Below are 16566 nucleotides of genomic sequence, written 5' to 3' on the forward strand. Positions count from 1 at the left end.
CAGTGGAGTCATGAAGTTCAATGCCAAAGGCCCTGCAATCTCCTCCATGGCTTCCTAGAGAATCCTAAGATAAATCCCACCTGGCCCAGGGGCTTGTCTATTTTCACATTTTCCAGGATTGCTAAAACCTGTATCTCAGTATTCTCCTCAACAGTATTGTCTTTTTCCAGTGTGAATACTAATGAAAAGTATTCACTTAGTGCCTCTTCTACTCCTCTGACTCCACACACAGTTTCTCACTGCAGCCCTAGGTTGGCCATATTCTTAGTCTGGTCATTCTTTTATTCCTGACATACCTATAGAAGGCTTAAGCGTTTTCCTTGATCTTACCTGCCAATGACTTCTCATGTCCTCTCTTGGCATTCCTTAGCTCTCTCTTTAGGTCTTTCCTGGCTAAGTTGTAACTCTCAAGCACCCGAACTGAGCCTTCATATCTCATCCTTACATAAGCCTCTTTTTCTTCCTCTTGACAAGAGATTCAACTTATTTAGTAAACAACGGCTCCCTCGTTTAACCACTTTCTCCCTGCCTGACAGGTACATACTTGTCAATGCAGTAGCTGTTCCTTGAATAAGCTCCACATTTCAATTGCGCCCATCCCCTACCTTTTCCTTCCCCATCCTATGCATCCTAAATCTTGCCTAATTGCATCATAATAGCCGTTCTCCCAACTATAACTCTTGCCTTGCGATATCTACTTATCCCTTTCCATCACTAAAGTAAACATAACCGAATTGTGGTCACTGTCACCAATGTGCTCTCCTACCTCCAAATCTGTAACACCTGGCCAGGTTCATTACCCAATTCCAATGTGGCTTTGCTCCTTGTTGGCCTGTCTACATACTGGGTTAGGAAACTCTCCTTCACACATTGGACAAAAACTGGTCCATCTAAAGTCCTCAAACTATAGTGTCTCCAGTCAATGTTTGGAAAGTTAAAATCTCCCATAATAACTACCCTATTATTCTCGCTCCTATCCAAAATCCTCTTTGCTACCTTTTCCTCTATATTTCTGGAACTATTCGGAAGCATATAGAAAACTCCTAACAGGGTGATCTCTCCTGTTTGTAACCTCAGCCCATACTACCTCAGTAGACGAGTCCTCAAACATCCTTTCTACCACTGTAATACAACCCTTGACTAACAATGCCTCATCTTCCCTTTTTTTTATAAACCACCTTCCCTGGTTTTACTGAAACCAGTAACCCCCAGAAGCTGTAATAACTATTCCTGTCCCTGCTCTATCCATGTCTCAAAAATGACCACAACACCAAAATCCCAGGTACCAACCCATGCTGTAAGTTCACTCATCTTATTCCGGATGTTCCTGGCGGGTTGAAATAGACACACTTCAAACCATCTTCCTGCCTGCCGGTGTACTCTTGCAACCTTGAAACCTTATTTTTAAACTCATAACCTCATAACTCTCGATCTCCTGGATGCTGGAGCCACAGTTTAGGTTACCATCCCCCTGCTAATTTGTTTTAAACCCTCTCGCAGAGCATTAGCATATCCCCTCCCACCCCACCCAGGGTATTGGTACTCCTCTGGTTCAGGTGTAGACCATCCTATTTGTGGAGGTCCCACCTACCCAGAATAAGCTCCAATTATCCAGGTATCCGAATCCCTCCCTCCTACACCATCTATGTAGCCACATGTTCAAATCCTTTCTCTCCCTATTCCTTGCCTCACTAGCACATGGCATGGGTAACAAACCAGAGATAACAACTGTTGTTCTAGCTCTAAGTTTCTACCCAATCTCCCTGAATTTCTGCCTTAAATCCCCATCCCTTTTCCTATCTATGTAATTGGTACCTATGTGGACCACAACTCCCTTTTCCCCCTCCCCTTTAAGGATCCCGAAAACATGATCTGCGATATCATGACCCCTGGCGCCTGGGAGGGAATACATCAACCACGGGTCTGCCTCATTCCCACAGAATCTCCTGTCTGTCCCCCTAACTGTGGAGTCCCTAATGACTAATGCTCTGCTTCTCTCCACCCCTTACCTTCTTAGCAACAGTACAGACTCTGTTCCAGCAACCTGTACCCTATGGCTTACCCCTGGTAAGTCATCTCCCCTAGCAGTATCCAAAATGTTATACTTGTTATGGAGAGGAACGGGCACATGGGATCCTTGCACCATCTTCCCATTCCCTTTCCGTCCCCTGACTGTAACCTATCTATCTTTTTCTTGTACGTGAGGTGTGACTACCTCCCTGTAATTCCTCTTAATAACACCCTCGGCCTCCCAAATGATCCGAAGTTCATCCAGCTGCAGTTCCTTTGCACGGTTTCCGAGGAGCTGGAGTTGGATGTACTTCCCACGGATGAAGTCAGCAGCGATACTAGTGGTGACCCTTACCTCCCACATTCTGCAGGAGGAACATTCAACTGCCCGAACCTCCATTTCCAATATTTTAAATTCCCAAATAGACTATCAAAACATAAAAGAAAAATAATTACCTCACCCATCTAGCACACAGCCTTTTTTTTTGGTTAGAGGAAGAGGAGTGGGAGACATTACCCAAGTAGTGTTTTGGGTAAAGCAGCTGCTGAAATATGTTACTGAACTTACTTAGCAGTCCCATGTGCGCTCCACCCATAGACAAAGTTAAGTTTCTATAATTCAAAAATACCTTCCCAGCAGGCCCCTTGTCCTTGCTGGGATTTCTGAGTTTCAATATTTCTCAACTTCACCCAGCATGTACTGCTTGTAGGCTTTCTTCATCTTCATTCTCAGTTGCCCTGAACCATCTCACTGCTACTGCTGCTAGAAAAGTGGAGACCGTTGAACACACGAGCTAAGTTTTTTTTATAATTTAAATTTACCTTCCCAGCAAGCCCCTTGTCCTCACTGGGATTCCTGAGTTTCAATATTTATCAACTTCATCCAGTATATATTGCTTGTCGTCTTTCTTCATCTTCGTTCTCAGCTGCCCTGAACCATCAGTGGCTTCCAGGAATGTCTTATGCCCCAACAACTGTGAATTTTCTATCAGTAGCTTTTTAGCACTTTCTTAAGCACTCAACTGCTGCTGCCTTCTCCCAGCAAATACATACCAGACAAGTTGACACCAGAGAGCCACCTTTGGGCTCTGTCCATCTCATTAGCAACATAGCCTGCTCTGAACTAGTTTTATTTTATTTTAAAATCAATTTTATTTCAAAGCTCGCTGCTTTTACACTAATTTATCTTAACTTCCAAAACAAACAATCTCTTATTCTAATACCATTAAACAAACATGGGTAGCCTCTTAAAATACTGTGACCTCAACTTTTTAAGTGTATTAGATTTGCATTTATATTTGTCATTTTGTACAATTAGATTTAATTTTCTAATCATATTATACTAAATGGTTGTTTGCAAAAGTATCAAGAATCGATCACTGCAAATGTCCATTGATCATAAATAGAGTCCCTATAGTGTGGGAGCAAGCCATTCAGCCCACTGAGTCCACACCGAAACTCCAAAAAGCATCCCACCCAGACCTACCTGTTACTCCTGTAACCCTGCATTCCCCGTGGCTCACTCACCTAGACTGCACACTCCTGGACACTGGTTAATTTAGCATGGCCAGTCCACCTAACTTGGACTGTGGGAGGAAACCCTTGTAGACACAGGGAAAGTGTGCAAACTCCACGCACAGTCGCCCAAGGCTGGAATCAAACCCAGGTTTCTGGCGCTGAGGCAGCAGTGCTACCCACTGAGCCACAGTACTGCCCTGGCCTGTTGTTTGAAAGATTTCCCCATCTGAATTTTATTCTCAGTCACAGGTACCATCTCCTGTGACAGCTTAGCTTAGTTTACATCATTAGGTGCATTTTTTACATTGCCAGTGCAAAGGGACCTTTGTAATCTTTGAAGTTTGTAATTTTGTTTTAGTTTGTTCCAATAACATTTAGTTAAATATTTGTTAAGCTTCTTAAAACCTTCTGCCTTGAAGATTAAGGCATTGTTCCAATCTTTTGGGGGTCAATTTTAGTTTAACAGCATTGAGGTAAAAGATGTTTAGATAGGTTGGAGGAATTTGACTTTGCTGTGAAGAAGTTATTTAAACAAGAACTTCCAAGTTGCATTTCAAGAAGAGAGCCACTTTAAATAAATAGGTCATTGCTCTTTTACAGCAATTATTTTTACAATACTTATAAATGTTTAAACTTCTGCTTATTCATGTAAATCCTTTTATTTTGTGAAACAGTTAAATATATCATTCTTGATTCTATGCCCAAATCTCTCTCGCATGCATAATGCCTATTCAGAGAGAGCAAAAGGATGGTTCTGGAACTTAGCGACTTTTGATAGTGTTGTGACATTTGTAAAACTCAAATTAATTTTAATAAGAGTGCAATTCAAACAGACTGTGTTATACTTCAACATTGGGTCATGCTTATGTCAAAGCTTTGGAGCTCGTGGTGACAAGTGTATTAAGAAATCTCTAGTGGCAGTGGCTATAGAGTTAAATCAAACAAAGAGCCCAGATAAGTTATCTGATGCTATTTGAGGTAGGAGAGTGATAGCGTGTTTAAGTGCATGTCAAGTCTTTCAGTTAGAGTTAACATGTAGCCAATACATTTGGACTTTTGATGAAAAGTGGAATTGTTAGAATAGGTGCAACTGCAGATTGAGAAACTGAGAGAATGCGTTGATGGCCATAAAGGAAGTGGGGTAGGAGAAAATATAGTTAAGGTAGCTTCAGAGTCAAGAGGCTTGTAATGCATATTTGCTCATTGTTTCAATTTCTGGAGAATGGGTACTGCATTATAGACTCATCATTAGTCCTCATCCACTGACACCCTCCTGTGCATGGCCTGAACCTGTTCCCATTTTGAATGATGTCTTCTTTGACTCCACCCACTAATTCCAAATAGATGATGCTGTGAAAATTTACGGATCCTAGATTTTTGCCTGTCATTTTTATAGGCTGTATAGCACTTTGTGCATTCTAGTCCTATTTGGAACCCTTTCTTGTCTTGCTTTTTTGATGGTATATTGATAACCAGTATTGGTGCCGTTTGCTGCTCTTGCCCAAAACTGGACAATTTCATCAACGTTACTTGCAATTTTCGCCTTCTTAACATAGCCAGCCTATCTCCAACTTTTCACTTTCCTTTCCTTAACTTCTTAGCCCATTCCCCAGAAATTGAAACAATGAACAAATATGCATTACATGCCTCTTGACTCTGAAGTTACCTTAACTATATTTTCACCTACCCCACTTCCTGTATGGCCATCAACGCATCTTCTCAGTTTCTCAATCCGCAGTTGCACCTATTCTGACAATTCCACTTTCGATACCAGTGCCTCCATGATGTCTTTTTTCTTTGACTGATAATTCTACTGCTTCTCCGAATGAAAGGGTCCTTGATCCTGTACGTTTCATTTTCTACATTTGTCACCCCCTTCACCTCCTGGCCAAGACCTTGGTGTATTTTTTCTTATCTTCACTTTCCAACTCACCGGCTGTTCATATTTAATTGGTTATCTGTTTTTGCCCCTTCAATTACATATTTGGCTCTGTTCTCTTTCAAGCATATGAAGGGATTGTTCACTTTCTATCTCCCTGATCCACTCTTCAATTATTCTCTTTGGTCTTTTCAAGTGTAACTAGCAAGTGATGTCCTCATTCTGCAAATGAATAAAAAAAAATTCCTTTGTACTACATTCAGTTTAGTATGCTCTATTTGCGCTCTTGATGCAGACTCCTCTATTTTGGAAGACTAATCACAGATTTGCCATGTCCTGAAACAATGCCTTTAATTCAGTCTGCGAGTATAACTTGGAGCTGCATCACTTCTTCAGTTCTTCGTCCCACTATCACTGTGATGTCAGCCTGCTGCATTGTTCCACTGGAGTTCAGATTAAATTTAAGAAGCAGCACCTTGTTTTTTCCATCATAGATTTTTCAGTTTCAGAATCTAAATTGGGCTCAACAATTTCAGATCATAATTTTTGACTTCCTTTTTTCTTTTTGGGAGGCAACCCTTTTCACATTTATACAATAGAATAGAATCCCAACAGCATGGAAACAGGTTCTTCAGCCCAACAAATCCATTCCGACCCTCTGAACGCACCCAGATCCATTCCTCTACCCTATTATCCTATATTTACCCCTGACTAACGCACCTAACTTACACATCACTGAACACTATGGGCAATTTAGCATGGCCAATTCACTTAACCTATTGTGGGAAGACACTGGAGCACCCGGAGGAAACCCATGCAGACACGGGGAGAACGTGCACACTCCACACATAGTCGCCCAAAGTTGGAATCGAATCCAGGTCCCTGGCACTGTGAGGCAGCAGTGCTAATCACTAAGCCATTGTACTGCCTCAGCCACCGTGCTGCCCCTTATATTTCCTTGAGGCCAATATTTATTTAGTCACTTAGAGTCATAGAGATGTACAGCATGGAAACAAACCCTTCGGTCTAACTCGTCCATGCCAACCAGATATCTCAACCCAATCTAGTCCCACCTGCCAACAACACCCGGCCCATATCCCTCCAAACCCCTCCTATTCATATAGCCATCCAGATGCATTTTAAATGTTGCAATTGTATCAGCCTCCACCACTTCCTCTGGCAGCTCATTCTACACACGTACCATCTTCTGTGTGAAAAAGTTGCCCCATAGATCTATTTTATATCTTTCCCCTCTCACCCTAAACCTATGCCCTCTAGTTTTGGTTCCCCCAACCAAGGAAAAGACTTTGTCTATTTATCCTATCCAGGCCCCTCATAATTTTGTAAACCTCTATAAGGTCACCCCTCAGCCTCCGACACTCCAGGGAAAACAGACCCAGCCTGTTCAGCCTCTCCCTTTAGCTCAAATCCTCCAACCCTGGCAACATCCTTGTAAATGTTTTCTGAACCCTTTCAAGCTTCACAACATCTTTCCAATAGGAAGGAGACCAGAATTGCACGCAATATTCCAACAGTGGCCTGACCAATGTTCTGTACATGCGTAACATGATCTCCCAGCTCCTGTACTCAACACTCTGACCAAGAAAGGAAAGCATGCCAAATGCCTTCTTCACTATTCTACCTACCTGCAACTCCACTTTCAAGGAGCAATGAACCTGCACTCCAAGGTCTCTTTGTTCAGCAACACTCCCGAGGACCTTACCATTTAATGTATAAGTCCTGCTAAGATTTGCTTTCCCAAAATGCAGCACCTCCCATTTATCTGAATTAAACTCCATCTGCCACTTCTCAGCCGATTGGCCTGTCTGATTACAAGATCCCGTTGTAATGTGAGATAACCTTTTTCGCTGTCCACTACACCTCCAATTTTGGTGTCAACTGCAAACTTACTAACTATACCTCTTACGCTCACATCCGAATAATTGATGGATAAATGTATAAATGATGAAAAGTAGTGGACCCAGCACCGATCCTTGTAGCACTCCACTGGTCACAGGCCATCAGTCTGAAAAATAACCACCACCACCCTCTGACCTCTACCTTTGAGCCAGTTCTGTATCCAAATGGCTAGTTCTCTCCCTGTATTCCATGAGATCTAACCTTGCTAACCTATCTCCCATGGGGAACCTTGTTGAATGCCTTACTGAAGTCCATATAGATCATGTCTAGTGATCAGCCCTCATCAATCCTATTTGTTACTTCTTCAAAAAACACAATCAAGTTTGTGAGACATGATTTCCCACGCACAAAGCCATGCTGACTAGCCCTAATCAGTCCTTGCCTTTATAAATACATGTACATCCTGTACCTCAGGATTCCCTCCAACAACTTGCCCACCACCGACGTCAGGCTCACCGGTCTATAGTTCCCTGGCTCGTCCTTACCACCACGTTAGCCAACCTCCAGTCTGCCAGCACCTCCCCTGTCATTTTCGATACAAATATCTCAGCAAGAGGCCCAGCAATCATTTCTCCAGCTGCCCACAAAGTTCTAGGGTACACCTGATCAGGTCCTGGGGATTTATGCGTTTCAAGACATCCAGAAGTTCCTCCTCTGTAATATGGACATTTTTCAAGATGCCATCCTCTATTTCCCTACATTCTGTATCTTTCGTGTCCTTTTCCACAGTAAATATTGATGCAAAATACCTATTTAGTATCTTCCCCCATCTCCTGTGGCTCCGCACAAAGGCTGCCTTGCCGGTCTTTTAGGGGCCCTAGTTAGCCTATTCTCTTCCTAGTTACCCTTTTGTCCTTAATGTATTTGTAAAAACCCCTTGGATTCTCCCTAACTCTATTTACCAAAGCTATCTCATGTCCCCATTTTTGTCCTCCTGATTTCTCTCTTAAGTATAATCTTACTGCCTTTATACACTTCTAAGGATTCACTTGATCTATCCTGTCTATACCTGACATATGCTTCCTTCTTTTTTTTAACCAAGCCCTCAATTTCTTTAGTCAACCAGCATTCCCTAAACCGACCAGCCTTTCCTTTCACCCTGACAGGAATATACTTTCTCTGGACTCTCATGATCTCATTTCTGAAGGCTTCCCATTTTCCAGCCGCCCCTTTATCTGTGAACATCTGCACCCAGTCAGCTTTTGAAAGTTCTTGCCTAATACCATCAAAATTGGCCTTTCTCCAATTTAGAACTTTAACTTTTAGATCTGGTCTATCCTTTTCCATCACTATTTTAAAACTAATAGAATTATAGTCGCTGGTACCAAAGTGCTTCCCCCACTGACACCTCAGTCACCTGCCCTGCCTTATTTCCCAAGAGCAGGTTCAGGTTTTGCACCTTTTCTAGTAGCTGTAAAATGTGTTGCTGGAAAAGCGCAGCAGGTCAGGCAGCATCAAAGGAGCAGGAGAATCGACATTTCAGGCATAATGCTGCCTGACCTGCTGTGCTTTTCCAGCAACACATTTTTCAGCTCTAATCTCCAGCATCTGCGGTCCTCACTTTCTCCTATCTTCTCTAGTAGGTCCACCCACATATTGAATCAGAAGATTTTCTTGTACACACTTAACAAATTGCTCTCCATCTAAACCTTTAACACTATGGCAGTCCCAGTCTGTCTATGTTTGGAAAGTTAAAATCCCCTACCATAACCACCCTATTATTCTTACAAATAACTGAGATCTCCTTACAAGTTTGTTTATCAATTTCCCTCTGACAATTAAGGTGTATATAATACAATCCCAATAAGGTAATCATCCCTTGCTTATTTCTCAGTTCCACCCAAATAACGTCCCTGGAAGTATTTCTGAGAATATCCTCCCTCAGTACATCTGTAATGCTATTCCTTATCAAAAACTCCACTTCCCCTCCTCTCTTGCCTCCCTTTTTATCCTTCCTGTAGCATTTGTATTCTGTAACATTAAACTGCCAATCTTGTTCATCCCTGAGCCATGTTTCTGTAATTGCTATGATGTCCCAGTCCCATGTTCCTAACCATGCCCCGAGTTCATCTGCCTTCCCTGTTAGGCCTCTTGCTTTGAAATAAATGCAGTTTAATTCGTCAGTCCTACCTTGTTCTTTGCTTTGTCCCTTTGTGCCCTGACCATTTGACTCACCTTTGTTCTTACCTGGTTATTATTTCTTTTTGCTTTGTAGCACCTCCCCTTTTTGCCATTTAACTATTTCTGCCTTCCATTTTGTCTGTGTTTGAACTGTAGGCGACTTTTGTGTCTTAATTGACCCTGAGGTATGCTTCCAATCGTAATTTGACTGCATCATTTAAAATCGACTATATCTATCTTTGCCTGAATCCATCTCATTTGAACTTGTCTTTTTTGCATTTGCATTTGACTATTTCAGTGAACATATGGGTGATACCCCATTTTTCTGTCCTTTTTAAAAATGTGAGGCAATCCAAACCTATGCTGCCTGTATGTTAACTTGCATCACCAACCCATCCCTGAATTTGCTAGCAAACATTGTGGCGTTGCCTAACCAGGTACCTTGGGTTGTTTTCAGGTTCTTGCCACATTTTAATTAAGTTAAAAGAATTATATAAATAAAAGTCATTGATTAACCCCCAACCTTCCTATCCTGTCTCTGGACTGGTTTAAAACCAATTGCATCAACTTTTTCCAGTTGTTCTGATAGAACATAACCTGAAATGCTAAAGTTTATGGACAGAGAAAGAGTTAATAGACCTTGGTTAAATGTTTCCAGCATATGTTTTTATTTCAGCTTTCCACCATATGCAGTATTTTCCTTTTGTGCTTGCTGCCTTTTGTGTTATGTCAAATTTTGTCCCATTTTAGGACTTAATCAATTTTTTTCCTTTGTAAAAGGCAGAGGAGCAGATCCAAATAAACCACCTTGTCGCAAAGCAAAAGTTATTCGGAGGGAGATGAAACTTACGAAGCTGCTTCAGAAACAGCAGCAGAAAGAAATGGCAGATATATCCCAGCACCAAGAACCCTCTTCTTCCAATCCTCATCTACACCCTCTGCAGCACCATGCCACCCAAGCAAATAAGCCAAAATCATTGGAAGAGTTTATTTCTGAGTCTTTAACTCCAGATGCAGCCCATAAGCTTGAGGTAATTCTTAAATTTTAGTATGGTTTATCTTGCTGGTGGTTTTGTCCTTTTTAATCTTGCTGTATTAATTTCAGGCAAGTATGTTTCAGATACCTTGACTTTGGTATTACAGGTAGTTCTCCTATAGTTCCAGCAAAAAAACTTGCTTAATAGAAATAATGGGACCTATGGGAAAAGTGGGGTTAGGGGCAGACTGGCAAATGTAAAATCACTCATGATCACTCAGAAATCATTCAAAAGACTAATGTAAAGTATAGCATTGCCTCAATGAAGATCGAAACAAAAGTAATTTTAATGCAATACACTTAAAACGTGTAAGAAAGCTGCTGTCTGCACAATACCTCTTAGAGCTGCTCTGTCAGCAGCTGGCATCAGCACATGTGCAGAACAGCATGAAGCCCGGAGCTCCCGTTGTGCATTCGCAGAACAGCATGAAGACCTGCAGGGACATGGTGCATGCATGGGAACTGGCTGTTATGCAGAATGGCATGGAGATTTTGGCATGCACATTGCATGCACAGAACAAAGCGTGCAAGCCCATCCCTACTGAAATCGTGCTACTGCCAACGGAGTTAAGCATTCTCCAAAATACCGTTCCCTAATTCTTCAGCTTCATTGCAGTCAAATCACGCCACTGAAACGCATTATTCCAGAACTACCTGTATTACTATCAAATTGGTTTTTACCACAATCTATGTGGTTTAGGAACCATAGTCAAATTGTTTAATTTACCATAACTTTATGACTTTTCAAACATTTTCCTTTTGTGATTAAATTTAATGAATGTTGAATTGGATATTAGTGTTCAAATACTTAAATTGCAATGATAGCAGCATTTTGCAACAAATTTCATAATATTTACAATTCATTTTACTGCAAAATATCAATGTAAATGCCATGCATTGTTCAAGATTTTGCTTCTGTATGCTTATCCTACTTTTCATCAATACTTTCTCTGAAATTAAGAGACACACAAGTCTTTGTTTTTGATAATCTCACATATCAATGTTCATCATGCCATATTTTTCGAGTATTTTGCTGTCAAAAGCTTTCTGAAATATAGAAAGTTATTCTTGGTAGCATTCAATAATATTACATGACAAACTGGAGAAAATGTAGTTGATTGTAGCACTAAAACTCCTAAAAGGTGCTTATCTAAAATGGCTAAAGTTGTTCCTCTTTAATTAAAAATCTTGTATCTAACATTTGTAACTTTTCAAGAATGTCCATACTACAGAAGAAAAACATCAAATGTGTTAGAGGGAGTTATATGTTCTTCTTGATCAAAACACTAACAAGGAGAAAAAAACTTATTATTGCCTTCACCATCTCGTTGTATGCCAAATACAATGCTAGCATAATTGATATTACCTTTCACCTGTTAACTTTCTTTGCAGACCTTTTAAGTGATAACTGCATCCAGATCTTTTTGTTAAATTTAGATTTCTTTAATTCTATCTAACACCTGTTTTCTAACACCATGAACAAACCAAGCTAGACTCTGATAATTATACAATTTTAAAGGTTTTATTTGTTGGTATTTGTACATGCTTGGTAATTCTTTTTTGGCTATTTTCAAATAATTTCCCAAGCCATTTTATCACATAATTGTGTCTCCAGTGAGATTTCCTCAGATGATAATTTAAAAAAGTGTCAAGCTTGCATGTTGGTGAAGGTAGTTGGTCATTGGTAGATTTTGGTATGGGCCAAAAATCAGAAAAAAATAAATTAACAATCATGCAGTTATAAATAAATGGCCTAAAATCCCCAAATGAATCATTCAATGGGAGCGTTAATGTGCCAACTCATAAATGCAGAATTGGAAAATCAGTGGGCCTCCTTGCAAACATTCTTGTCTACCCAAGAAACTTTGAATAGACTAATGCTTAATATAATGTATCACTGCATCAGTAATTATATTCAACATAACTGAGAATATTGGATGCAAATATTTGATTCTTTAATATACACGATATTCATAGCATATTTTTGTTACAATACATTAAAGGTATTTTTTTCATCTGTAATTCCCAAAGGACCTGGCTTGCAAAATATTTTTTAAAAGCAGAACTATTAAGAATGACAGCTGGTTTTCATTTCTAATTTGCTTAATGAGTCATTTGTTCATTTATTCCATATCTTAATTTAGTAATTTTTGGAATGAAATCAATTTCCACTATCTATCTGGAACCTAAAGTTTAAAAGAGCTGTGTAAAACTTTGCTTATATATTGAGTTGAACTTCTGATATTGAATGACTGTCGGGCATTGGTAATGGCTCAGGGCATTAGAATAATGGCTTTCTGAAATGGGTAGATGTCAGAATTGTATCATATATATGAAAAAACTCAACAAAAATAGATTTTTAATTTTACAATAATCTAAAAATGTAATTAACTTATTAATAGTAAATAGTTAATTGTGGTAATGCAATACAATACTTGATGAAGCTGCTACACTTTGTAATCCTATTGAAAATAACCATCCTATAATGAGATCTTTTTACTTAATTATTAAGAATTTGAAATAATTTTCTATAGTTTTCACATATCTTGCTTTAATAAAATGCTTTTCTTTTTGCTGCCTGAAGGTGAGGCTAGTGAGGTCATCTCCACCAAACTCCCAGTTCAAAGCAACTTTTCAGGAGTCTTACCAGATCTATAAACGATATCAGATGACCATTCACAAGGACCCCCCTGATAAAGCAACTGAATACCAGGTCAGAATAAGATACGTGTAATTCATAAAATTTAAGAGGTAAAGCAACCAGCATAGTGAAAGGATTATCACTTAGATTCATGTAGGAAAATAAATAAAACATAGTTAATATTTATGTCTTTTTACCATTTCAGTGAGTACCCTGTAATATCTAAATTAAGGCAATGCAAAATTAAAAATAAGACTAAACCAGTGAGAATGAATATGCCGAAAAGATAATGTAGAAGATGTGTGTATATCCATAAATGGTGCACTTCCTTGAAAAACTGTTTCGTGATCTGATCGAAACAACAACACTTAAAAGCAGAGATGTTCCAATGTTCTTTTGTTAAATTAATATTATGAATAATATGAAGGTGATGTAAAATAATGCCATTCTCAACCTGAAACTTTGATTGTCCTGAGGAGGAGCTCTGCTCAAATGTGCTCGTCTCAATCACCAGCTGGAATTTAATTGCTTTGGGTTTGAGGTACAGTATATGCTCTAAACATTTAAATTAACATAAATCAATTTCCACTGAGTAGAATAGATTCTACTGATCTCTCAATAGATTTACACTCTAACTGGATATTGACCTAACAATGTATATGAATTATTTTTGAGTCCTTGGGCAGCTTTTTGGAATTTCTATTGTAGAAAAAAAAATGTATATTGTACAATACTGTAACTATTTCCACTGCCCCACAAAAGGGCAAGAGGAGAGTCATGGAGGTTTTGATAGGGTGAATTGGGAAAGGTGGCTACTTTTGTTGAGTGATTAATTTAAAAGAACCATTAAAAAAAAATCACTTCACCTGCTTTTCTTCTAAGTCTGATTTATAAACAGTTAGTATACTGATAATGCTAAACTTGTACAGCTATGGCCACAAAGGAACTGATGGATATTTTCAAAACAGAAAATCTCTCATTTTGATCTCTTATTCAGTTTTGTTTTACCTCTTTCTCAAATGAGCAGTTTGTTGCACACAAAAGAGCTAAGCAGATTAAAGTGCCATATCGAGCAACCTGATTTGAAGCCAATTTGAAAGGCAAACACATGCATTGTTAACAGCTTGGAAACTTGACCTGTATTAGATATCAAGTTATAAATCGGGTGCAGTTAAAAGTGCTTATTAGCAAAACTAAGCATAGAATAAACAATTTTATGAATACTTATCAATTTGTTTAGAATACTTTGACATGTTATATTGGGAATGGGATAGATAATAGATTTTTGAACTGGATTTGGAGGAGATCTGCACTAATCTTACCTTCAGTGGTAAAACTCGTGGTAATTTTTCAAGTTTACTTTAGTTTCTATTGTCAAAGTATTTCCAATGATTTATTTACTTCGCAATTTACATGGATCGCCTGCCCTGAAGGTGAAACTAGTGCCAGTTTCCTCCGATGACCCAGATTTCATTGAATCCTTTAACCAATCAGCAGCTTTGTATGCCAAGTATCAGATGGCTGTGCACCATGATTCACCTGATGAATGTAATGAATCACAGGTAAAACTTTTTTTTGCACTTGTCATTTTACTGATTGTTATTAAAATGTAATTCATTTAAATAGTGCTGTTTGAGGGGGTTCAAACTTACTGGAGGTATGTCGTTACAAAGCCAGTTCACCAGCTTCATTTTCTGCTTGTATTTTATTCATCATATTGTTCATGCCAGTGTCACATCATGAAAACTGTGCCAGGTTTTTGCCACTTAAGTAATCTTTGATAAGCTGGACATCATTGTCGATATAATAGTGCTATCTAGGCAAAGAAAGATTATGAAGGTAGAATATTTGCTCTATATATATCCATATACAAAATAGATATGTGACCATTATCTATTTTCATTAAAACTATCTCTGTTGATTTATCTACATTATGGTCATATGTTTCTATATACTGTATATATGTACATTCTTCTAGAGCAGCAGTTACATTATTAGGAAAAGGCACATCTGGAGCCCTTATTACCGTGGTGACTGATCACATTCCACTGTATCATTTACTGGTGAACCAACTTTCTAATGCAGTGAAATGTTATGTTCAAAGTTTGTGCGAAGATTTGTAGCTCGGGTGCTTGTTGTAGTGGTTCTGTTCGCCGAGCTGGAAGTTTTTGTTACAAACGTTTCGTCCCCTGGCTAGGAGACATCATCAGTGCTGTGGAGCCTCCTGCGAAGCGCTTCTTTGATGTTTCTTCCGGCATTTATAGTGGTCTGTCCTTGCCGCTTCCGGGTGTCAGTTTCAGCTGTCCGCTGTAGTGATTGGTATATTGGGGACTGCACAAAACACTATATAGGACAAACAGGAAGACAGCTAACAATCCGCATACATGAACACCAACTAGCCACGAAACGACACGACCAGCTATCCCTAGTAGCCACACACTCAGACAACAAACAACATGAATTCGACTGGGAAAACACTACTATCATAGGGCAAGCCAGACAGAGAACAGCCAGGGAATTCCTAGAGGTATGGCATTCATCCACAAATTCCATCAACAGACACATCGACCTGGACCCAATATACCAATCACTACAGCGGACAGCTGAAACTGACACCCGGAAGCGGCAAGGACGGACCACTATAAATGCCGGAAGAAACATCAAAGAAGCGCTTCGCAGGAGGCTCCACAGCACTGATGATGTCTCCTAGCCAGGGGACGAAACGTTTGCAACAAAAACTTCCAGCTCGGCGAACAGAACCACTACAGAAATGTTATGTATACTTCAAATTTATATGTATCTCGAATCCTGTTCTGAACATCAGGGTTGCAAAAATAACTATGCTTTCTTGATCGGCGATTGTAATTCTAATATACACTGACAGTCAGTTGTATTTGAAATTGTCCCAATCCCTGCCTCTCTTTTCAGGCTCGGAAACAAAATGTAGTAGCTGTCACAAAAATGTTTTTATGATGTAATGATCAAAATCTGTTATGCATTTTGGGAAATACAGGCACTTTTGGAAACTAATATAAACAAACAATTTACATTTTTTCCTAATTGAGGTACATTGCTAAAACTGTTGCCTTTATATACACTCTCTTGAAGACTAAATTTTATATGGATTACCTTTGGTCAGAATACTGTATTTTTCTTTGAGAGAAAAATAATTCTGTTTCTTTTCCTTCCAGACAGAACCATTTCTTCCCCACTGCCCTCCACTTTTAAAATTTCTTAATTAGGCCTTGAGAAAATGTTGGTTTCTCCCTCCTGTGTTAGGATCAACCATATATTTTGTTATTGACCAGATGAAATCTATAACTTTGGTGTGTTTTCAGTGAGTGTTTCTTTTAAGACTGGATTTAGTGTGCCCTGTTTCATTTCAAACTTTGCAACATTGAAAGTTACAGCTTCTATAGAGGGATTAGTAAGCATGGAATT

General features: G+C 39.3%; 1 protein-coding gene across 6 annotated transcripts in view; it reads left to right on the plus strand.

The window, feature by feature from the left end:
- Positions 1 to 16566, plus strand: part of LOC132826279 (arginyl-tRNA--protein transferase 1) — a 209734-nt gene that overhangs the window by 37304 nt on the left and 155864 nt on the right. For 2 of the 6 annotated variants that reach the window (XM_060842053.1, XM_060842052.1), the window contains exons 6-8: positions 10229 to 10479; positions 13069 to 13197; positions 14559 to 14687. In XM_060842053.1, the coding sequence (XP_060698036.1) occupies positions 10229 to 10479; positions 13069 to 13197; positions 14559 to 14687 (509 nt within the window). The remainder of the gene's footprint in view (positions 1 to 10228; positions 10480 to 13068; positions 13198 to 14558; positions 14688 to 16566) is intronic. The other 4 variants (XM_060842057.1, XM_060842054.1, XM_060842056.1 and 1 more) reach the window with 2 other exon arrangements.

Source organism: Hemiscyllium ocellatum, chromosome 22, assembly GCF_020745735.1.
Source record: "Hemiscyllium ocellatum isolate sHemOce1 chromosome 22, sHemOce1.pat.X.cur, whole genome shotgun sequence".
NCBI lineage: Eukaryota > Metazoa > Chordata > Chondrichthyes > Orectolobiformes > Hemiscylliidae > Hemiscyllium > Hemiscyllium ocellatum.